General features: G+C 38.6%; 1 protein-coding gene across 3 annotated transcripts in view; it reads right to left on the bottom strand.

Annotated features, from left to right (window-relative positions):
* Positions 1 to 4,345: 4,345 nt before the first annotated feature.
* The window catches only part of LOC102221205 (FERM and PDZ domain-containing protein 2-like), a 33,771-nt gene continuing 13,947 nt past the window's right edge, over positions 4,346 to 24,169 (bottom strand). The window contains exons 21-47 of one of the 3 annotated variants that reach the window (XM_014469284.2): positions 23,832 to 23,948; positions 23,528 to 23,736; positions 22,786 to 22,887; positions 22,419 to 22,512; positions 21,906 to 21,991; positions 20,389 to 20,563; positions 19,819 to 20,030; positions 19,037 to 19,135; positions 18,428 to 18,945; positions 17,584 to 18,193; positions 16,804 to 16,974; positions 16,553 to 16,727; positions 16,249 to 16,459; positions 16,115 to 16,152; positions 15,786 to 15,872; positions 15,054 to 15,115; positions 13,580 to 13,741; positions 13,255 to 13,504; positions 12,339 to 12,445; positions 12,101 to 12,183; positions 10,383 to 10,516; positions 10,136 to 10,284; positions 9,914 to 10,004; positions 8,222 to 8,556; positions 7,929 to 8,144; positions 7,484 to 7,546; positions 4,346 to 7,389 (exon numbers count right to left, since the gene is read on the bottom strand). In XM_014469284.2, the coding sequence (XP_014324770.1) occupies positions 7,279 to 7,389; positions 7,484 to 7,546; positions 7,929 to 8,144; positions 8,222 to 8,556; positions 9,914 to 10,004; positions 10,136 to 10,284; positions 10,383 to 10,516; positions 12,101 to 12,183; positions 12,339 to 12,445; positions 13,255 to 13,504; positions 13,580 to 13,741; positions 15,054 to 15,115; positions 15,786 to 15,872; positions 16,115 to 16,152; positions 16,249 to 16,459; positions 16,553 to 16,727; positions 16,804 to 16,974; positions 17,584 to 18,193; positions 18,428 to 18,945; positions 19,037 to 19,135; positions 19,819 to 20,030; positions 20,389 to 20,563; positions 21,906 to 21,991; positions 22,419 to 22,512; positions 22,786 to 22,887; positions 23,528 to 23,736; positions 23,832 to 23,948 (4,667 nt within the window). In that variant the 3' untranslated portion in view covers positions 4,346 to 7,278. Of the gene's footprint in view, positions 7,390 to 7,483; positions 7,547 to 7,928; positions 8,145 to 8,221; positions 8,557 to 9,913; positions 10,005 to 10,135; positions 10,285 to 10,382; positions 10,517 to 12,100; positions 12,184 to 12,338; positions 12,446 to 13,254; positions 13,505 to 13,579; positions 13,742 to 15,053; positions 15,116 to 15,785; positions 15,873 to 16,114; positions 16,153 to 16,248; positions 16,460 to 16,552; positions 16,728 to 16,803; positions 16,975 to 17,583; positions 18,194 to 18,427; positions 18,946 to 19,036; positions 19,136 to 19,818; positions 20,031 to 20,388; positions 20,564 to 21,905; positions 21,992 to 22,418; positions 22,513 to 22,785; positions 22,888 to 23,527; positions 23,737 to 23,831; positions 23,949 to 24,169 lie in introns of those variants that run through there. The other 2 variants (XM_023327822.1, XM_023327823.1) reach the window with 2 other exon arrangements.

Here is a 24,169-nt window from a genome sequence, read left to right as displayed (position 1 = left end):
TTGTCTGCCTTTTCAGGTTTTTCTCACCAAAGAACTGGCCGGGATAATGTCCTGGTCAGTCTGCATTTGATAAAGTCGCTCACTTTATGCACTGGAGTAAATTACTGTGTTCAATAAATGAGCACTCAGCTTCTTCGCCCTCTGTGGCGCAGCATATTGTGACAGACTGGCAAATAAAGGAGCAGCCCATTCAGTGACCCGCCATGGTTGATCTTCATCACGCTGATACTGACCTACTTAACTATCATCTCTGACTGCATGTCAAAGAAATCCCTGCCTGACACCCTGATAAAGGCTTAGCCATTAATCAGGATGGACAAACAACCTTAAAACAACTCCTGGCCAAATAAAAGAGAGAGATTAGAATAAATCTGCTGTCAGTAGCAGCAGCTTTTCTGTGGGCTGTCTTTCAGAGCATAGTTTAATTTCCTCACAAAGGTGGTCAGAGCATAAACACACCCTTATACGGAGACCATCAAAGTTAATGTCTCAACTCGAATCAGACACAGATTGATGGCGTGGAGGCAAAACGAGGCTCCTTCACCTTATCTTTAACAAGAAGAGAATGTGGGAAGCAGTGACCCGGAGCAAAGGTCTCATCAGTGCCTGTCTCAGTTTGAGACCGCCCTGCCTGTCAAAGTCACATTTTAATCGCAAACATAATTTGAATTTACACTAATGAATACAAATGACTCTCAGGACTCCACAAGCTGAAAGTAATAAATTATTATCGCTGCTAACAATTGCATTTCTCGAGCCTTTTTTCAATTAGACGCCCCTGTGGAGACGATCATAGAAGACCCACTCAAATGAAGACAAACGATGCCCCTCGCGCCGCCATGGGCCTGCTCCTCTGATTTAATAGGTTTCTAATTTAGAAACATCTTCACTGTGGCGAGGCATTTTGTTCTCCCTCCCAAACCTTGATGAGAAAGTCCCTTAATTGGAAGCAGGTGTTAATCAACCTTGCTCTGATGTGGCTTGTGATTTAGGAGGGAGTTTGACAAAGAGAACATCGTCCTTGCCACTCAGTGACACAGACCATTCAGCTCACAAAGGGGTCACATTATAATTATCATCAAGACATGTTGTTCCTATGACTGAAATTTAACTGCTTAAAAATATCTTTCATTGGTAAAATACCATTTAATCACATTTTAATTTCTTTCATTGCATTCATGTTTGCATTGTCTCTTACTAAGACACAGAGAATCCGAAAGCTTTCGCTGATGACAGTTACTCATTTCCTCGCGCCGCTTGGGGAGGTCAATTACAGGGATTTGTGGTCGTGGAAAGGCAGATTCTCTAGAATGTCTTGGTCCTCTCGTTGTTGCAGCACACAAACCAAAGCAGTAAAACATCATATTGTTTTACTGCTTTGACCTAAAAGACAAATAAATAACGCAAATAAAAACATCTTTAGTCTCTTATTGTGGCGGCTGTGCGATATAAAAGCACACAGTATTGCATCTTTCAAGCATCTTATAATTGTTCTCTTTCACGAAGACTTAAGATGCTTTTAAACCAAAGTCCTTCAACTTGTATGCTACCATTCATCTCTAATTTAGCCAAAGAAGGACATAAACATTCAGATGAATAATGCACTTAGTTGAGTTGTTTAGTTTAAATACATTAGTGCAGCATTTCTTTCAGACTCGCTTAGGGAAGAGTTTAACACTCTTCTCAAAGTGGGGTTTTGTTGAGATATTAAGATATATAAATGTAGTAAATGAGTCTTTGGGTACCTTTACACATGACTCTGCTATGATATAAATAAATAAATAAATAAACAAACAAAAAGGCAAACAAGTAAAAGACAAAAATGGATTGTCTTTGCTGAGTTTGAATAGAGCAAATGGTTTCCTAAGAATTATGACAAAGTATTTGAGCTCTCCAAGACTTTCAGCAATATTTAGGCTGCATTGGTTTATTATTGTGGATGCAGTGGACCAACAGGGGAGCTTAGGAAAAGCAGTGGTAATTTATTCATTATGTGGTTCCACTCATATCAACACATTTGGTGATCGGGAATTTGAACCAGTACTGCAGAAGTACCTGTATTTGTGGCAGTACTACATAATGCTACCAGGTTAAGCTTTTTTTTTTTTCCAATTTCATTCAAATGAATATGTGAGTGTGATTGGATGAATGTGACTCTACTGTAAAGTGCTTTGAGTGATCATTATGACTATGTATACACTATGTATATCAGTCCAGTTTGCTAAGTAAGTAAGATTTATAGAAATTATATGCACATATTGTACACAAAGTACATTTCTCATTTTTATTCATTCCATACATATTGGATTTTTGCTTCAGAAACTTCTATAACATAAATAACACACAATGGTTCTAATGTAACTTTTATAAAATGTCCATGTTGAATTTATTTGCTGTTTGTCTTTTAATATTAACAAATGCTTCTTCGTAATATCATTAGGAAAAATTCAACAAGCTACTTGGAGATGATTATTTTCCATATCACATCTATGATTTAGATAAGCCTGGCATACACCTTCACGCAACTTGCTGATAAGATAAAGGATTATAACAGCATCCTTTTACACATATGAAAAGTTTGCTTCTTTTCAGAGATAGAAAAAAGGTGTGTGTGTGTCTGTATGTTGGTTTGTCAGCTAGCTCTCATAACAGAGGAATCTACTTAAAGGGTCGATTTACAGAGAGCATGGCCAGCAGTGATATATATAAACGCATTAGTGTCCATTTATTCTACACGTTGAACTCAGTGTAAAAGGATATAAAGACAGCTTTGTATTCAATTTCTTGGTGAACAAGTGACCACAGTGTGATGTAGATGTAATGTATAGAATAGGGAAAATGTGTTAGTTTTCAATGTATTTGTGACTTCCACCCTGTTTGCCAACCAAGTAGATCTGTATCACATGACCTTCCATCATCTTAAAAATGTGTTGACTTCAAGAGAAAAAGCTAAAGATAAGTTCACGAACTAAAATATAAACTATACTACACACATTCCCTTTAGCCCTAAAATTCATCCATCCATGAAGAGGCTGGCGCCTATCTCCAGCAGTCATTGGGTGAGAGGCAAGGTACACCCTGGACAGTAGCCAGACCGTTGCAACAAAACACAGAGGCAAAACCAGACACACACACAGCTAGAGACACATTTTTAGAGAAACCAACTGACCAAGCACTCATGTTTTTGGAATGTGGGAAGAAGCCAGAGTACCCAGAGAAAACCCAAACACGCACAGGGAGAACATGCAAACTTCCCGCAGGCAGGGACTCGAACCCAGGTCCTTCTTACTGCATAACAGCAGTTTCAACAGTGATTTATATTGCATTTAATTATTAATTAAAATTTTCAAGAAATTTCAATGTCTAATTGATCAACTTATAGAAATATTTCTTAAATTAATTCTGTTGTGAAAGGGGACAGTGTTACATAGGATTTTGTGTTCAGTTATGCAGCAGCTCACAAATCATGTGCCGTTTCCTCATCAGCAAATAGAGAAAAAAGAAAACCTGCTTAAGTGTGTGTTACATGATGATCCCAACAGAGAGCAGGAGGAGATTTACTGAAAGCATATGCTCTCATTTCTGCAAGTTTCTCTGGATTTTAAATCACACTGTGAATGATGACTCTTCTGTTAATGGCTTTATCAACAACTTCCTCCCTGGTAAAAAATGTTATTGCTAAATTGTGAGAATGAACAGGATAAGCTCAGATTACATGATTTGAAGTAGTCATCCTCCCTTCCTATATTTTCAAGGCAATAATTCTTAATTTCTCCAGTGATTTGAAGTCTACTGTTTGATTAAATGACTTATCCAGAAACAGGAATATCCCCTGAATATATTTAGCTGCTGTTGCTCTAGCAATAACTCACAGCAATAACGAGGCAGAATGAAGGAGCATTAAGAATAGGGTGACTGGGGGGATTGTGTATTTCTGTAAAATAAGTGTTGGTACATATAGTGCACAAGAATTGCAGGACTAGACATAAAGAGGAGAGCTGAAGTTAGCAAGTAAATCAGCTCTATGGCTTCAATGGCATCAGCTTTATGTGTGCAGAGTATGTAGTGTGTTTCCAGGGGTTTCCATGCTGTCACAAAAGGCCCCTGTGAGACTAGCTTATTTACCTTGCAGTAAAACCCAAGAGGGAGTGTACCCTGCAGTAAATGTGGAGAAAGGGGGTGTAGAGGAATTAGATTTAAGGCTGCCCCCGACTCTGTTCTCTGTGTGGCGTTGGGGAAAATCCTCTCTGCTACTCTTGTTCCGTTGTTTAACTTGAGTTATGTTGTGTGCAGGGAGTCAAGCGAGGGAAAGGGTGGTATAATACAGACAAACATGTTTCAGAATAGCTTTTAATTAAAGAGAGAGGTATTACATTGTTCTCAGTTATTGGTTACATAGTGGCTGGTAGTGTAACAAGATTTTTAATTTAGCATAAATAAGCAGTTGTGCAATTAATTATCACATTTCACAATGCCTTAGCATAAGCACTTGCTAGACTGTACAAGATGCACTTTCCCATATGAATGCAAAATGTGTTTCTGCTTATTCTATCCAAGATGTGAGGCAGAAAACATACCACCAGGATCTCACAGAGAACTTGCACATAACTTAGCTGTACAGTGAATTGGGAAAGTCTTCATACCCCTTGAGCTTTTTCACATTTTGTGAAAAAGTAAAAAAAAATTCTTAGTATTTTATTTAGATCAGAACAAAGTAGCAAATGATTGTTATGTAGAAATAAAACTATATGTGACAAATTTGATGACAAATAAAAAATCTGAAATGTGTGGCATACATTACTCTGAAACCCACAAATAAAATCCAGTGCAACCAATTGCATTTAGAAGTCACCTAATGAGTTCACCTCTTTGTACACTGATCTCGGTGTCTTCTGTGAACAATTCTGAGGTTTTGTCAGAGAACATTAGCGAACTAACAGCATCATGAAAACCAAGGAACACAGCAGACAAGTCAGGGATAAACTTGTGTAGAAATTGAAAGCAAAGTCAGGTTTTAAAACAATATCACAAATTATAAATATTTTGTGAAGCACTATTTAATCCATCATTAAAAGATGGAAAACATGTGACACAACTGCAAACCTACCAAAACATGGCTGCCTACCTAAACTGACAGGCCTGGAAAGGAGAACATTAGTCAAAGAAGCAGCCAAGACTAGCACAGTAACTCTGGAAGAGCTGGAGAGATGCATATCCAAGTTGGGGAACTGTCTCGAAAGAACATCTATTTGTTGTGCACTCCACAAATCTGGCCTTTATAGTACAAAGAGATGAGGATGCAAGAAGAGAGCTATTGTTGAACGAACACCACGATAAGTCCCATTTCAAGTTTACCCTCCAAGATGTGTCAGAGATATTTGGAAGAAAGGTGCTCCTATGAAACCTACATTGAACTTTGTAACCTATATGGAAAAAATTATGTAAAAATACACAACTGCATAGACTAAAGTCTGGACTGGAGGTTCACCTTTCAGCAGGACAGCAACTCTAAAATTGTATTAGAATGGTTCAGATCAACTCATAGTCAAGTTTCAAAATGGAGGTAGAATAAAATATTAACTCAACTGGGCTGCTTAACAATGCATACCACGTTTTTAAATGTTTTCAATGAAAAATAAACCATGCATCATTTCTTCCCCTTCACAATCATGCACTACTTGTGTTGCTCTATCACATGAAATTCCAAAGCAATACAATGACATTTGTGGTTCTAACATGACAAAATGTCAAAAGAGATCAAGGGGTATGAATACTTTTGCAATGCACTGCATGTGCATCAGAAAGGTTGATTGCTCTGCATGGCCACACACATGGCTAAAGTAAAGTGATCCACGTGACTTTCCAGCATGCTCCAAACACTTTGGAAGATGTTTTCAAGGTAAGAAAAATGACATTCTTAATGCGCCTTCGTTTCGGAAGGAGTTGCATTTTTTACATTCCATATTTTGATCATTTTCAAGTAATTCAGTCAAACTGCAGGCTAGCACATCTGTACTTCTTGAGTCTACATGCAATAAAGAGCTGGTGTGTGTTGGTTAGCAGCTGAATGAACAAAGCTCACAAGCAATGACATCTGAGGTTGAAGTCCAACCCAGCAGCCATGAATCGTCTTTGATCTCTGACTCGGAGGTGTAAGTTGTGTTGCGCCGTACAACATCTAAAGTGGCAAAATGTAAAGTTTGTAAACCTCATAATATTTTTTGCATTTTTGGCTGAGTTTGTATTAAAATAACTGTTGAATACAGATAAAGGATGTCATCACTTAACAAGTCTGGCTAATCATTTAAATTACAGTAAAATTTATACTTTACAAAAAAAAAAAAAAAATCTGGATACCTTGTTTGTAACACTTCCAAATTTTAGTAAAAATTATCTGAAAATTTTATGAATTCACTGAAACATTTGTTACGAATAATCATTCTTCATCTGTATCAGAATATGCAAGTGGTGGTAATGTGATTCATCGTGACAATTTTCTGTATAAAACAAAAAAACAGAAGCTAAGAATAGGCGACGTGTGAACATCTCACTGCTTTTAAGTTAAACTACGAACCAAAATATGAGATGTAATCCTCCTCCGGTATGAATTGACAAAATGTTCATCTCAGACCCAGAACAGGCTGAAAACTTTACATTCACTCTAACCACCACCAGGTGCTATGTTAAGTTTCTCGTGTTTTGCCCTTGGTCACTTATAACAAGTGGTGTGGGTTTATCGTAAAGCAAGTGGGGTGTGTCTCTCCAAGGCACTTGATTCTTTTCATCTCCTCCTTCACAATGAAGCGAAACATAATTCATTTATTTTCTTCAGCTTACACACCCTTTTTCCGGGGTACAAATGCACTTAAATAAAATCATGTTGCTTCATAATTTTAACAAATGCGTAAAAGAAACGTGTGAAGGTCTAAAACCTGGATGACGTTACAGGTAGATAGAAGATTTGAAGTTTACCAGAGGTTGAGATTTCATGCTGTTTGAGTTCAAACAAAAAGAAAAACTAACTTAAAACAGAAGGCAACTGATAAGCTGATATCATTAAAGCACCGTGAAGACATATGCAGAAAACAAAACCACTAATGAATTGAAAAGGAAAGTTTTCATTATAACAAAACTGACACTACATAACAAGATTTTACAGTTAACTAAAGGGAACAACCACCAAAGGAAGAAGAGCCACCTGTAAAATATTTTGCTGTGATTGATCTCTCACAGCCTTTACTTTACAGGTATATGTTGCTGAACTTGACAGGGAAACATTCAAACAATCTTGTGGTCTCTGGGACTTTCTGGTTGCCACTGGTTTCCTTGAAGTTGTAAAATTCCCTGTAAAACCTCCAACCAGACTTTGTAGCAGAAAAGATACTGTTCCTGTAAAAAAAGGGTGGGAGCAAAGGCCATGTCAAGCTTTTATCTGCATGATAAACTTTAAACTTTTATCCTTTATGCCTTCTTTTTCACCAACCTTGGTTTGAATCATCCCATGCCGCTGTAGCCTCATCTCTTTTACAATATCGCTTACATTAATCTAGAAACAGAGTAGCAAGCTGTCATGAACAACTCAAGCAGAGATTTGAACTATGTCTGTAAGAATCTAAACACTAAATAAACGTTAAATATTAGATAAAAAATATTTGATTAATGTTCCACTTCTAAAATGCTCTATAAACAATCTGAAGGGGAAGTCTACTAGACTGCAAAGCCCAATCAAGCACCAGTCAGCGGTGTGTGACTGATTTCTGTGTTCTGTAAAGTTTTGACCATCAGTATCAGAGTTTGTATGACTCAGATTTAAGAATGATCATATAAGAAGATGTACAGTAAGTGGCATTATGTTTTCAGGGATTTTCTATTATTAAAATTCTGACCTGGACATTCCTAATTATTAGTAAGAACTGGCCTTCACTTACAGGCAGGTCATTCTCAATGAGATGGAGGATAATGTCGGTGCAGATGAGAACTCCTGTCCGTCCGATACCAGCGCTGCAGTGAACGGTGATCGGCCCCCCGTGGTGCACCGCTCTCATGTAGTGGATGAATCGAACAAGCTGCTCAGAGCTCTGTGGAACGCCGTGGTCCGGCCAGTGTGTGAACTTCAGGTGGTGAACAAAGTGTGTCTCACCAGTCTGAAATGACACAAAGCTCAGTCTCCTTACACTGAAATTCATCACTGAACTCAATCAGTACTGGGCTGCTTTCTCACCTCCATTTCCACCATGCGGATGACCTTTATGTGGAAGTATTCCAGGAACTGTTGATTCTCGAGGTGCAACTGGTACCTGCCAGTGGTCAAAAGTGTGTTCTGCTTCTCTGGCCAATACTTGTGACATTTAATCCGTCCTCGTTCTACTTCCTGTGTCATCATGGCGATGATGTCAGATTTGTTTTCCCAGACCATTTGCCAGAAGGCCTGAACAGTGGAGGGCAGAGGGCCCTGGCAGGAGATGTAGAAGAACTCATCTGCTCCGACCTGTATGCGAATGTAGCTGGCATTGATGTACTCCTGGTTCTCTCCGATGGCTACTCGTGTTTTATCATCTGCAGAAGTAGAGACAATACAGCTGTTGATTGTTCAAATATGAAAATGAATTAAACTAGAACTGTGAGCAGTCATGAAAAGAGTCATCAATTTTGATCCACCTTCCATACCAAACTATCATCTTGGCAAACATTGCTGCTGAATAATGTAGATACAACAATCTGAATTTTACAGTAGCTTTTTAGAGTTAGGACATTGTGAATTTGAGATCTGGTTCACACAGAACAAGGTAGATGAAGGAAAATTATTTCAAACGTTCTTCAAAAGCTTAAAGTTACTCTCAGTCTAAAATTTGCTTTCACCTGAAAAATCTTTTGTGAAAGTTAACTTTTTGCTTTTAACATAATTATGTGTTCAACATGCACCTGTCTCTGTAAGTAGCCTCTGATTAACGTCCTGAAAACATGTGTACAATTTTTGACAGAAAGCAAAAATAACAAACAAACAAAAAAAGACAACAATAAGACCATGGCTTGTCTGAAAGGTGATGATCCAGTGATTCAGCTTTTGTTTTGTCAGTGTGATTTACTGTTTACCTACTTGTTGCTCTAAGTCAAAGCAACACCTACAGTAAATCTTTTTTGTCAGAGTTTTTTTTTTAATTCTTTAAACTCCTGTATGAGAATTATTGGCAAAGTTTAATAAAATAAGCAATTACAAAAAGGCTCCATGCTCTGCTAACATAGCTCCACAGCTTTGCATCAGTGGCTTTGGACCCATGATTAATATAAAAAAATGCTACATCCTTCAACATTGCGCTACAATCTCAACACTGGGTATCCAAATGCTGTGATATAAGCTCTTATTGATGGGACTGGTCATGGACCCATTGAGGTTGGGAATGTTACAGGTCTGCACATCCTGCTTGTGTGGTCATAAAAAAAGTGAAATATACACAAACTGGAAATTTGTCTCTTTTGAAAAAATACCTCCAAGCCAGGAACTAAAACAGAAAATTTCTATTTTCTTAACCAGTTAACAGGCATATGGCAAGATTGGAAGTTTTAATTCCACTGGGAGTCACTTCTCCTTTTATCACACTCATTCATCTCAGTGTTGACCCTTCTCACCCCCACACACAGCCAGCGTGTGAGAAGAAAAACCGTCTGGACAGCTCTCAAGCACATCCATGTGTTTGGTAGCTATGCTTCCCTAGATAACCATCTGAGGCTACGTTTTTGGATATTAACACTCAATAACATAAGAGAAATACAAAGCGTACTAATAAGTTTGCCCAATACAACATCTCCACTTTGTCTGTTAAAAGGCTTCTAATAACACTCAGCAAATATTATAGAAATTTGTGAACAATAATAACATTAATAATGTCATCTAAAGCAAAGAAAGTCGTCTTACAGGGTAAGATGTCTCTGTAGCGATTCTTGTCTCTGTTCTCAGGAGCTTTTCCAACCAAGCAGTTGTCCGAAGGTTTCAAATGCTCCAGAGCCTAAAGTTAACACAATACAAAAAATAAAAAGAACAAATAATACAACTGAATATAAAAGAAGTCAAAATATGTTCATGAGCTTGTTTGCTGCATACTGCCGTGCTTTGAAATGTTTTTATCTTAAAGCACACCAGAAACTCTTTGACCAGTTCCTGCTGGTCCAGTTGATGCTGCAGGATCTTTATGAGAGCTTTGACTCTGGAGCCTGAGTACTGGCTGGTCTTGGCAGGAGTAATCAGTGCTAGACTGGCCAGTTCCTCCTGTGACACCAAAGGCGGACCTGGGGAGAAGAAAAAGGATTTTCTTTTAACACTCACGAAAGATAATGTGCACGATAAATTAAAAATTATAGTAAAGAATGAAAGATAGCTTAGGCACCTGTTTGTGGCGAGGAAACCTCCTGACACGCTGCATCAAATACATCATCATCTTCGTCGCTGCTCCAACCATCTGATTGGGTTTTCCGGATATCCTTGCAAGACTGGTCCAACAGTTTGGTCACAATTTGTCTCCTAGATGAGCAGGTGGGGAAGAAATTAGGCCACAAACTTGTTTTCCTGTAGAGTGGACTAAAATGAACCAAGTAAAAGCTTCTTTACAGAACTACTGTTCACATCAAGTATAGGGCATGCTATGTTTTTAACGTAAAAGTGTTTTCAGAAATTTAAAAATATAAATATTATATAACAGTTATATAACACATAAAAAGAATAATTAATTAATGAAACTCAAGTCATTTAATGAATAATTAAAAATGCTTAATCATACTAAAAAGATACATTTGAATGATTTATATAGCAGGAATATTCAGTGTCTACCTTTGCCAAAGGTTTTTCCTTTTTCTACAACAAAATACATGGCAATTTCCAAAAGTATTCATACTTCTTAAACTTTCTTGAAGTTTCTATATGTGTCTTGGCTGCTTGTTATATTAATACTCTCTACTGGCCTGTTGTCAATTTAGGCTATGTCTTCATAAATGTACTGTTTTTGGATAACAGATTGATCACATGTGAGATGTTCAAACACCAGCTCTGCTTTAAACTACCCCACAACCTGACTGGTCTGCTTCACAGAACAGATTAATACTGAGCTTTAGTTACACACAGATTGAGTCAATTTAGCAGTTTTCTTACTTCCGAAGGCCAGCGGCTGAACTGAATCTCAATTAGGGTAATTAAAGTAAAGCTGGAAAAGTACAAATTTAAACAACACTTATTAGATTTTTATTTGTAAGAAATTTTGAAACCATGTTTCCTTTGCTTTCAACAAAACAATTATTTTCTACATTGTATAAGCTTATCCTCAAAAATCATTCTATAACATTGAAATTTGTGGTTGCAATGTGACAAGATGCAAAAAAGTTCATAATTATTTAATTTCTAATATGAGATAAAAAAACAACAACAATCTTAATTAGATTTAAATCAGTAATCAATTATGATTTGCTTTATGTATGTTTTACATTTACATCATAACAGTCGATTTCCATCTAAATTTGGACCTCAGACAGTCCTTTCATCAAGCAAAGCAAACTCTGGTGACAAGTCAAGTGTTTTTGTACTTTTCTTCTTTTTATGGGAATCAATTCACATTGATCAAAAGGTCGCTAAATCTTACTTGTGTAGATTTAGAAAGATTTTATTTAATTTCATTAAACCTGTCTATATAATTAGACTGATTATGTATTTCTGTATAAAAAAAGGACCAATTTATCTTAGAATATGTTGAGATGGCTTTTGCTGTGAATTGGCATTATAAATAAACAGAACTGAAAAACATTTAATTTTAATTATTTTTCTTTTGTCCAAGATTCAAATATATAATTCAGTTACATAACTTTTCAAAGTCGCTTTTCAGCTCTTTCATAAATGTCAGCATACTGTCTTTTTCTTGAAAAAGATCGGTCCAATAAACCTATTGAAAACTATTCTGGTCAGGTTAATGGTCAGCATTATTTGTTGCTCTCTGCTGTCCCCGTGTGGTTAAAAGCGGAACTCCAGTAAACAGAACAAGAACAGGAAGCTTAAGAAGGTGGAGAGAAGGACAACAGAGACGACATACAAGGACCAAGGACAAGTTGGAGCTGCCGATACCTGTCAGACGCTCCATGTAACATTTCAGTGACATTGAGGGATGGGCAGCAAGCTTGATGAGAGGGGGTGTTGTTACAACTCTCCTGTCCCACAGACAAGCAGCAAGAGGAAGCACCAGACAGGAGGAGGAAGATGTTAGTGCATGTTAGTAAAGAGGAATGGAACGTTAACTATTTTAAACAGACAGTTAAGTTAAATTATGAATTTAGGATTAGAGCATTTGTGTTATCAGTGTTACCTCCTGAACTGAAGTCTCATCCCTCATAACAGTAACTCTGTGAGGCGGAGGAGGCGGTGATGTGAGGATAACTTCAGTTTCATTAACCACAGGCTCTAAAGAGGCATCTGAAAATATATAGTTTCAGCTGTCAATATTACTCAACACTTTATTAAGGTTCAACAGCACCCTCCACAATTATTGGAAATCTCTGTTCCTTTGTTTTTCCTGTGCAGCAGTCTGAATTACCCTGAATGTGAATCGTGTTGTGTAAATAAACCTGCCTTGCCTAAAAGTTTTAATAAATTAATCACTTGTGCTTTCAAAAGTTAGAAAAATTGAAACTTTTAGCACATTTATTCAGCTGGGGAATAACCTTCAATATTTCATAAAGTGGGATCACATAGAAAGAAAGGTTTTTAAGTGTTCCTCTTTGCACAGTATCTCTTCCACAGTCTACGGTCCTTTCTGAGGCATTTCTCTCCAAACCACACATTTCCAATAGTGGTGAGGTCTGTGGACTGCGATGGTTTTTGTTTCTAAGACAATATGTTAGTTTATTCGGACATGTATATCACAGTACTATCCACATGAAAGATTAAATGAATGGGATAAAACTGGGATTTGGCTCTGCTATATAACATCCATGGAAAACATGAAGTGATTAATACTTAAAAATTCCTGAACACACTAATAAATCAAAAAGTAAAGTATAAATAAAAAATACACATTTCTTTTATCAGACAGTAGAAATAAAGCCATTAAAACTGACGCAGTGATATTAATGAAAATATTTCTTACTGAATACATGTAATTCAGTGAAAGACTAATTCAAGGCTTCCACATATTTACAGTAAAAGTGGAGGGAACTTGCAATGCAACATTTATCTTATTTAGTCAAATTGATAAAAAGAAAGACAGAAGCTGGATATCATACCAACAAGGCGCTCAGCTTCCCTATCCTGCAGGCTTTCAGGAGCTGAGCAGACATCAGAGTTGGACATATGAGCCGGCTGCTCTGCTAAAATAGCCTCAGTGTGAGCAGACATGTTTGGCGGAGTAGGTGACTCAGAGTAGGTCAGGGGCAGGATGTCCCTGCAAATAGTGAGCTGCACTGTCCCCTCAGCCTTCCGCAGAATATCCACCACTTTACTGTGGCTCAGGCCGGACACAATCACACCGTTCACCTGGCCGTGAAAAAGCGATAATCAGAAAACACAAAGGAGAAAACTAAACGGCGGTTCTGCATGATGGTTTGTCACCTCTAAAAGAATGTCCCCAACTTTCAGCCGGCCGTCTTGCTCAGCTACTCCACCTGAGCAGATGTCTCTAACTCGGAGCATGGTACCATTAGCTCCACCGACCAATGCGAAGCCGAGGCCTCCGCCTTCGGGTTTTTTGAACTCCACTTGCATGATGCAACTCTGAAGAGCAAAATTGATGAAATAAATACTTTTTAACATAAATTTAAGTTTACAAAACTTCATACATCAAGGCATGTGCTAACAAAAATTCCCAAGATGAAAATACTTTGCAATAAAGAGACACTAACAAAATTCATCTTTTAAAAGTGTCTGCAAACTGTCTGTGATTTTGTTGACCACAAGATTGAATTTTCTGTGTCTATCTTTTAAAATCATATCGTACTTTCTTGTGTAAAACCTTATTATTGTTTATGCACATTATTCAGTTGATTGAATACAAGTTTTTCCACTTAGAATTTAAAGGCCCTTTCAAATCATTTGTTGTTCACAATAACTTAAAAGGCTCTGACATGAAATGGAGGGTTTAAGGTCCACCCACCAAGATGACACCCATGTTATACAATGGCAGGCAATAATAAACTTGTGAACTGTAATTCAGGACTATGGAACAAGGGTGATGGCGATCAAATGATAAAAGCAAAGACACAATATGTTAGAATGATCAGAATAATATGCAGATTTTGTGCAGACAATACGACTTTGAACACTGATTGTTTTTAAAGCAGTAAATGCATTTGCAAATGGAGCCAGATAGAGGGAAAATCCTTGACATATTTTACATCTTACACATGGCCCGTAACATGATCTCATTATAAGCCTGGTATGATATGTAAGTGATCCATAACTAGGGGGTGGCTCATGGTTACATGATTATTGCAGAGCTATGATGTGAAAGAGGCTGTGTCTGGATATTGTTAATTGGAAATATATTATGTGCTAAATTATCAACCTGATCAAATCATATTAAAAATATAGACATGCTAATTTCAGTCAAGATATTCCAGTGCAAATCTCTTTAGACTATGGCCTTATGTCTGAAGTAAGATGTTGTTAAAAGATATTCAATGAATCTCTGAGTGACTTGGATGACTTGTGGTCAGAATATTAAAGCAGGTTTCTCATTGTACTGTAGTTAAAAAGGACGAGAGACACTGAACAGTCCTGAACCTCACTGGTGAGCAAGTGTAATAGTGAATAAATATATTCAGCTATTTTACTTCACTTTAGAGTTTCCACAGAGTTACATGAAATTGATTTTATTGACCTTAATGATGTATTGGTCTGGAAAGAAGCCTGATCTTCAACAAATCAGATAAATGCTCCCCAGAAAATCCTCTTTCAGGCTGACAAATGATAAATAGTTTGTTACAGGTTCTTCGAAAGATGAGCTAAAAATATTCAAGGAGCAGAAAGAGGTACACCAGCAGCAACTAATAACTAGAGAAAGACAAACAATACTCCAGAAACTTACATCCTGCCCTTGGGTGAGAGAGCGACATCTCAACCTCTCTGCAGTCCTACGCACAGCTTCAGCTGAAAGGCAAAAGTAATGGATGAAGTAATGCAAAACTAACCAAATCAGAAAGCATTCTGAAGGTATGATAAGGCTTCTTTAAAGATGATCTGAAAAGACTGGAAGTCTGGTTGGTCCCTTGCGTTAGGCCTCCTGTTCTCGTCTATGAAGCCCTTGAAAACAAACAACACACCAACCTCCCACCTCTTCCGCCATTTTCAAAAAGAAGTGTTGATGGATGCGTCCTCTCTGCAACAGATCAACAAGGCTGATCTTTTCAGATCGACCCTCTGCACTGTCGTTTACCGTTCTATGTTCTGTCACCGGGCAACTGAGCTATCTGTCCAGTAGACCACTGCTTGCATGGGTCCTAGTGTGTGTGTAGGTGTGTGTAGCTGAGTGTGATGCCATTGGCTTTGCAGTCCAATACTCCAGTGGAGGGCTTGCTAATTATTAATTCCACTGTGTGAGCCCAGGATCTGTCTGTCAGCATTCAGAGCTCACACACACACACACACACACACAAAGAGGCAGAGAGAGGTATCTGTTAGCACCGAGCTCAGCTTCTTACTGATGGTGGGACAATAAGCTGAAAGCTGACAGGAAATCTTAATATGAACAGAAAATGCTAATGGAGGGTCGGAGGAGATAAATGGAGAATTAAACGAGGGAAAGGAAAGAATAACTTACTATCTTCAACAGCAAACTCTCTCTCAGACGAGACAGTTTCCTCAAAACGAGCAAAGAACTTCTTGTCCTTTTTCCAGTCAAACAAACCTATTAATTAAAAGAACTATTTGAATATACAAAAGCCGTTGTCTTTGCAAACACAACAGGAGCACAGCATGCATAGACGAGCCAATATTCTGCGTTAAGGAACTCTTAACTGGTAATGATTGAACTCAAATAGTCATCTCTCAGCTCAACACAAACATATCTGGTTTCTAAGCAGTCCTTCAGTGCATATGATGCATTGCATACAAACTATCCTGCCATTAACTTTAAGCTATTTAACTCACCGTTCCACTTAGCTTTGGGAGTAACTGGTTGGTCTTCCCTGTGACACGGAAACCAAAAAGCCAAAGATTAATTTAAAAATATAAACACTGACATGGGACGGTATCTTTGTTTTCAGCCTAAGATGATCACATACCGAATAATTTTGAGTTTGACCTTACGAGGGGCGATCTCGCAGGCTTTGACTGCATCCTCTAACGTCATTCCCAGGGTGCACCTGCCACAGATGTACAGGATCTTGTCATTGGGCTTGACGCTGCCCTCCTCACTGGCTGGGGAGCCTGGCACCACCGCCAAGCAGTAGATGCCCTGCCATTTGCTGCCAATGCCACCTGTCAGCTTTATTCCTGGGAAGGACACAAGCACACATAGATTCAAATACCACTGACTGATTAAACTGGTGTGTCTAAGAAACTAACATTTATTGTATGGGCTCCCACCCAGCTGTCCTGAGGGGGTCTTGTGGAGAACTACGTCAGGCAAGCTGTCGCAGGGAGGCGGAGCCACCAGATTGCTGACCGCTCTGCCAAGGGTCATATTCAGCCTTCTAGGTGATGACCTGAGTATAGTCATGGCAAAATCATCTGCCACACAGGTGACATCGTGCCCATTTACCTGAAAGAAAAGTCATGGCACACATCTCATTCCTAGAAAGAGTTTTAAATGTGCAGACGTGTGCTTCGGAGCGTACTGTGATGAGCCTGTCCCCGGCCCTGAGTCGTCCATCTGCCTTGGCGGGGTTGTCCAGTATTTCCTGTATGTAGTAGCAATTATCAATCTTGCTACGAGTGATGGTGAACCCAAAGCTTCCGCTCCTGGACTTGGTCAAGACCACTGTGAGCTCAAACTCTTTAATCATTCCCTAAAATGTAGAAACATTGGCAATAAATACCTTGTTCAGAACCATCTATTTTTACAACTGTGTATTACACCAATATATTATTTGTACACTCACTAGTCACTTTTTGGTAAATTAATCAATTTTTAAAAATCAGGCGATTAAATTGTAGCATCTCAATGTATTTAGGCTTCTGGTCCTGATCAAAATCCCTTCCTAAAGTGGGAATCAGAAAACTGAGAAAAAGGAACGCTTCAGCTCCTTTCCCACATCGGAACCTGTCATGAACGTGCAAGCTATCTAGCATGGCCACCAATGACAGCGGATGATCATTTTGTCCTGTAAAGGCAAGTCGTTTTTCCACCATTACTACAACTGGAACTTATACATGAGCGTGATTGACAGTGCTCAGATCCTCCTGCTGGTTCTGATTGGTTGTTACTGACTGACAGCAGTGTATTTTTGCAGACAAATATAGGACAACAAGGAGAAGAAAGAGCAGATTGATTTTTTCACACTTTATCTCTCTCATGTTATGCTTTTAAATCATATCTAACAATATAATCACACGTTATAGATTTTATTTTTAACACTGAAACTTTGAGAACTGAATAGCAGTGAACTATTTCTTGCCTTCCTCCGACTCTCTTCCTCCTCCTCATCCAGTTCTTCATCAAAATCATCCTTGTATTCCCTTCCCTTCCTCTCCGGTTCTTCTCTTAGCTGGGGCTGAATCTGGGCAGAACAGGTCAGCACTGTGGAAGGCAGTGTTGGAGTGGGCGCTCCAGTGCAGGGAGGCACTGAGGAAATAATCTGGGCCGTGATTGGCGTTATGGGCGGAGGCTGTGGGGGAGGCACCGCAGGCCGAACGTTCTTGGATGTCGCTTTGAAGTGGCTGGGAAGAAGGCCCTGTTGTATTGGGTGATGCTTTGTTTTCGGGGGTTGCGTTGTGAGTGGCTGGGCTGGGTAGACGAGGGGGCAAGTGGTTGGTGTGTCGGATGAGAAGTTAAGTGGCGCGATGTTGGGAGTGGTGGGGACATGATGGGAAAAGTTTGGAGTCTGAAAGCTGTTCTGAGTTTGAGAGTCGTGGGTTTCGATGGTCGTTGGTGTAGTGTGGGAGGGAATGCTGTGGGCAGGCTCTAAGGTGGAGCTGATGGTCAAGTACTCTTCGTCGGCCATGATGGTCAGTCCATTTCCCATAAGGCAGTAGGTCACACTTCCATCTGATTCCTCTCTGACCCCACTGCAAATTCACAAGCACAAATGTAAGTCAGTTAAAAAATATCTCTATTTTTTTTATTAGTATACATAATGTGAAAAGACACATAGGGGGGGCATGAGAGCCCCTCATATATCAGGAACCGCCACTGTTCTGAGATATGAAATGGCAAACATTTTTATTTAGTACTGAAAGCAAAATGGGAGCAATATAAAAACATTACTTGTAAGCTGAGCCTGGTATAAATTGTAAGAGTACCTGGTATAAACAGGTTTAGAGGCAGTTTTTGCATAAACATCCATAAGGATCAAAGCTGAGCTCAGTGTTGCTGAAGCTTCCTCTTCTTCTTCTGTTTTCCTCCTCTCAGCTTCTCCTTCCTCCTGTTCTTCCTGTTTCCCAGCAGCTGATTGTGGCTCTGGTGGAATCGGTGGCAAGGTGGGAGGAGGTGAAGAAGGTGAGGTGGGTGATAGTGGTGAGACTGGTGATGGCGGAGATGTGGGTGATGTTGGGGAGGGAGGTGTTCGAGGAGGAGATGGGGGAGGAGGGAAGTCCTGCTCCATATCATTCTCCAGGCTCATTTCACTTTCTGAAGGTGGTAAAATTGTTGGAGGATCTGGGATTTTCTCTGTGCTGTTGGTCAGACCCTCTTCCTCGTTGGGGAGCAGCAGCTGCTCACGTATGTTGACATCACTTGGAGATTTAAGGAGCTGGCTGTAGTCCTCTCCGAGCCGGATGTCAAGAGATCTGGATCGAATACCACGTATGGGGGCAGGACTCTACAGGGTTGGACAAATAGTTGGACCATTGCTATAAATTACTTTATGCATTGCAACTTTTTTAGCCGTGATATTTGAACTTTTATACTACCAGTGTGTTGTCATCTACTTCATAAAGTACTCCAGGAGGTGGCCGACAGATCACTAGGTGGACTTCAGATGGGGCTCCTCGCAGCAGGAACAAAACTCTCTGGAATGAAGAAGAAAAGGGTGATGGTCCAAAAAAAAAAAAAAAACCTTAAGGGAGAACTGAATCAGTCAGACACAAAACACAATTAATCATATAAATATGAAAAATGAAATCTCACCAATTTGTTCTGTATATCCTTAGCCCAAGTTTACTGGGATTTTAAGTGAACAACAGTGTGGTGTGCATTTGTGTACATCCCCTCATTAAAATTCAAAACAACCAATCTCTTCAGAAAAGAGAGTATTTAAAATCAAACTCTATACTAGAGGCTGCAAGTCTAGTTATAAAATGGTCCAGTCAAAGTCCACACCTAAATTTAACAAAGTAACTGACAAGATTTCAAAGCTGATCTTGCCTTTCACACTTCCGGGATTAATTTCTTAAAATCAAAATAAATGCTTTGGAGTTATATCCATAATTTTTTAAAAAAAGATTAAGGTTATCAAAAAAATTTAAGAGCATACATACTGTGACACAACAAACTTGATTATCATTGTTAATAGATTAACAAATAGGTGAATCTGTGATGAGGGTATACAGAGAACAGGGCCATTGATCTCACTAATAACATATTATCGAAGCCAGAGAAAACACTGCTGTTATGCAACAAGTTCATTGATGTATTACATTTAGAATGCATGAACACTATAGTCATGACGGTATTTTAAAAGTGGAAACTCAACCTGGTAGGAGAGATCTTTCACATGTTCTCCGTTGACAGATAAAATGATGTCCCCCTCTCGCAGCTGGCCGCTCTCTTGAGCTGGCTGACCTGGGAACAGGCGTTTGATGCGAACCACGCTACCACGGTCTGCTCCCGAGCGCAGATGTGATATGTAGAAGCTGAAGCCAAGACCAGACAAACTCTTTTTCAGAACCACTTCATGGGTATTTTCTGTGAAAGAGAGAAGACATAACAGAGAAATTTTTTTTTGATTTGAAACAGTCCATCTGTAAATTTTTAAGTGTATATTTTGCACATTTTATTTTAATATTCCAACTAAGAAAACTGAAGGTTTATAAAGACAGTGAATTGTTCCTTTACCCAGACTCAGACAAGAAATGGGCAGCTTGAAGGTTTCAGTGAATGCAATCTCAAGGGACAGAGGCAGCATCAGTTCTGGATGCCTCTGACAACTAGCACAATGTAGCTGTCAGATGAGTCACAGTCACCTCTGGGCCCTGTGTCTTGTTGTGTGTAAGTTTTTTTTTTATCTGAGATGGTGCATTTGCCCCTTTCTCTTTTCTCTCACCATCCGTCACAAAGCTGTAGTCCTTGGCTCGACCACTCAAGGTTGTTTCCATGGAGACCTCTGTCCTGGGGGTCGACTGAGTGTATGATGGACTGTGAATCAAGGGGAAGCAGGGAGAGTCAGGTCTGTGCTCCAAGACAACAGTAGGCTCCCTTTCCAGCAGCAGGTTCACCACCTTCAAGGAACAGATTGACAACTGTAAACCTCTTCATGTCTTTAAAATGCACCAGAAAAGAATCAGTCTAAGAACAAACAGTGGGTAATTAGTAGTACAATCTTTAAAACAAAAGTCTGACACTGAAGTTGTTTGAGCTACGAAACAGATGATAAACACTTTTTGCAATAGCTAACTGTTGGGGAGAAAACTGTGGCAATTTCAATATTTATTAATATTAATAGATATACATAAAGCAAGCTTAAATTTTTTTTAATTTAACCAACATGTTTCTTCTGGCTGGAAGTAATATCAATGTTTTGGAAAATCTGAGGAGGGAGCTAAAGATTATGTTGGCATGAATCCTTCTAACCTCAGAAACTGTCAAAATACCAGTGGAAACGTGCAAAAAACTGATCAGCAATTACAGATTGGAATACTGTTATGCCATTAGGAATATTTGCAGCGACAATTGGGAAAGAGTTTCTGACGTGACTGGTTTTATTGGGGGGAAAAAAATATCCTTTTTTAAATGGTAGTTGTTTGGCATTTGTTTTATTGCCTTTTGAAGGGCCTCGTCTTATTTTCCTATCTGACACAAATTTCTCAGTGGAATGGAAATACATCTGTATAGATCAGCATGAATAGTTTTGGAACTATAAAAGAAATGAAAACAAGCTACTTAATGTCATTCTGTTGTTGAAGTTTAATGAATTCAGATGGGAGGCAAATTAAAAACTGGTCTCCTCTACTTAATGTTCAAAACATTTTCAACCATCATCAGCCAAATATTTGAAGAGCCACTTTGGAGAGTTAAAAACTCTGGAGCCTGTGTTGTGGTTTAAAAGAATAAGCATCCTAATGCTTTGCGGTCTTAAGGAAAATTAATTATCCATTTAAGCCTCAAACTTCTGTCTTTCAGAAAATATTCTGGATTTGAACATGTTAGCATCCTTTCAAAGGCAATAATCTACTTTTTAGGGGAATACACATTGAAGTTGCTGTTTTATATTGTTAGCTGTACAACCATCCAATGTTGAATCTGGCTCTAATGTAAATTATGAATTCCTATCCCATTAGCAGGAAGTCTTGAATAAATATTTTAAGGGGCTACTCTTGTAGCCTTTTATGTTCTTATCCAAAAAGAGTTTGAAGAATCAGGAGAAGTAAAAATTGGAATTGAACCTCAAAGCCTGACATTGAAAATCAGTCAGAAAATTTGACTGTTTCAGCTCTAAAATGATTCATAACATAAACGTGAACTGAAGCTCTTCTTTCCTGGAAAACATAATCAATTAAGAACATCACCAGGTTTACATTTTTTACAGAGTGTGCTTGTGTGCATATTTTTGTTTGTGAATACCTCCCCAGTCCTTTTTAGACACTCGACAGCCTGTTGGTGAGTCACTCCCCTCAGGTTGGTCCCATCAACCTCCAGCAGTCTGTCTCCTGCCGTGTGCACAAAAACAAATATCCTTACAATTAGCAGTGTCAACATATAGATGGTTTTCATCTGTGTCAACAAACAGAGCTTGTTTCTTGTCCAATTTTAATCTCTTGAATGTGCAAAATAGAGATTTATGGGGAAATGTGTTTGTTAAAGGACAGCAATCAATATTTATATCTAAGGAAATGCACATAGAAGTAGGAACCATTAGGGTAGTTAATCTCTAATTTCATATAAATCAGAAAACATTCCAGTAATTTCTATTCTAAACCTTCAAGCAATTTTTTTTAAAAACAATCAAAACTGACATGAAAGAGTGATAATTCACACCTCAGAGCTGAAAAAAATTTGAATTTTAAACATGATCTATTTAAATATTTTGTTTCGCAATTTTATTTCGCTGTTTAACATTAAAGATTAAAGGAATACCAGTCTGAATGCGTCCATCTTGCTCAGCAGCTCCTCCTGGCACCAAACTCTTTATATAAATGCCTCCAAATTGCACATTTGTGTTTACTCCACCCTTTTTGGAGCAGAGAAAAAAAGATGTAATTATTCAATGTCATGGGCCTGAACTGAGCCTAACCATCCAAACTCAATAAGCATGTAGGCGTTAGGATTTCTGCACTGTCTACCTTGCTACATTTAGGCTATTCCCCTCAAGTCTTTTCAGTTATTTTTCTAGTTTGAAGAACATTTCTCTTACTTCTTATTCCTTAAATGTTTTTAAACCTTCTCCAAAATAGTTAAGACAATAAAATCAAAACAGATTAAAAGCAGAAAAGAGGTAACTCACAGTGACACTTAATCCAAGGCTCCCACCGCTTTTCTTTATATCTATAGTAAAACGATCTCCTGTTTTGAGGCTTAAGATGGACGGAGACCTTGGAGACGCGTCCTAGAAGGGAAGCAGAAAAGAAAAACAGTTTCTAAGAAAAACAAGACTGCCCACTTTTTGTCTGCAAAGTAAGTAGGACACAAAGAAAGGCCCAAAACATTATCATCAAATAAGAATTTTTAGAATTGACTTTAAACCTCTCAATTTTACAATTTTCAATTAACATACATACTGTTTTCTTATTTTCTTTTATCTGTTTTGAAATGACATTTGTTATGAGGTTGAGCTCCATTCAATTCAGTTTATTTCTAGTTTCAGTTTGGCTCAGCTCCAAACCAATTTAATCCATCAAATTCAAATTACTACAAAGGCCATTTTCAGATAGTTTACAAACAGTACAATCCACTCATATTGCACAATAGAGTATAAATAAAGTCTGTAGCTCATTTAACACCAATTAGCAAACAATTATCTGTTTAAGGAAGGCCATTTAAAGTGCATTGCATCACTGACTTTACTGCAATCCTTTCTCCCAATCAAGCATGTTTACTCAAGTATCGTTTCTGAAACCAGAGGATGACGCGGAGCTTCATCCAATTATTAGGAGCACCTAATCAGTTTAGCACTGGAAACTGTCTGACCTGTTAAACATCTTCCATGGAAATAAAGTCAATTGCCCCTGCGAAACAATGCCTCCTACCTGAGCATCTTGTATTCGGACAACAGGAATGTGGAGCTTCCTGTTATGCTTCGGAGTGGCCATGCTGGACAAGATGATGGCCTCCTCCAGCTCCTCCACAGGGGGGCGAAACTCTGTGCCACTCAGGGTGGTCTGTGACCCAAAACTCCTCTCTAATGACAAACCTAGAGTGCTCTGACTCAAGGAGCCCTGTCTGTCCTTTAGTGAGTCTGCAAGGAAAGAAGCCAAGAGAGATTACACAACTTAACCCTGAAGTTGCCGTACTATAGAGATTACAGAGAAAACACAGCAGAGTAACTCTTACATTTAGGCTGTGAAACGATGAGCTCTACTTCATCAGGACTGTTCTGAAGGATGGCAGCAGCATCGCTGAATGTGACTCCTTCTAAACTGGTCTTGTTAAGAGAAATGAGACGTCCACCTAGAAAAGCAGCATATTCCAAATAGATACTGGTGAAAAGTTGAGATGTTTATCACACTGCATCTTTGATTTTTTGTGAAGTCTTACACACAGTGCTGTGAAAAATGATTTATTCCCTTTCAGATTGTTCTGTTTTTGCCTCACTTAAAGGTCAGAATGTGTTTATAAAAAGTATACAAAAGAAAAATTCAGTTTTCCACTTATGACTTCAAGTAAAAACA

This window comes from Xiphophorus maculatus, chromosome 22, assembly GCF_002775205.1.
Source record: "Xiphophorus maculatus strain JP 163 A chromosome 22, X_maculatus-5.0-male, whole genome shotgun sequence".
Taxonomy (NCBI): Eukaryota; Metazoa; Chordata; class Actinopteri; order Cyprinodontiformes; family Poeciliidae; genus Xiphophorus; species Xiphophorus maculatus.
Note: the sequence above shows the minus strand (reverse complement) of the source record. Positions and strands in the feature narration are given on the sequence as shown.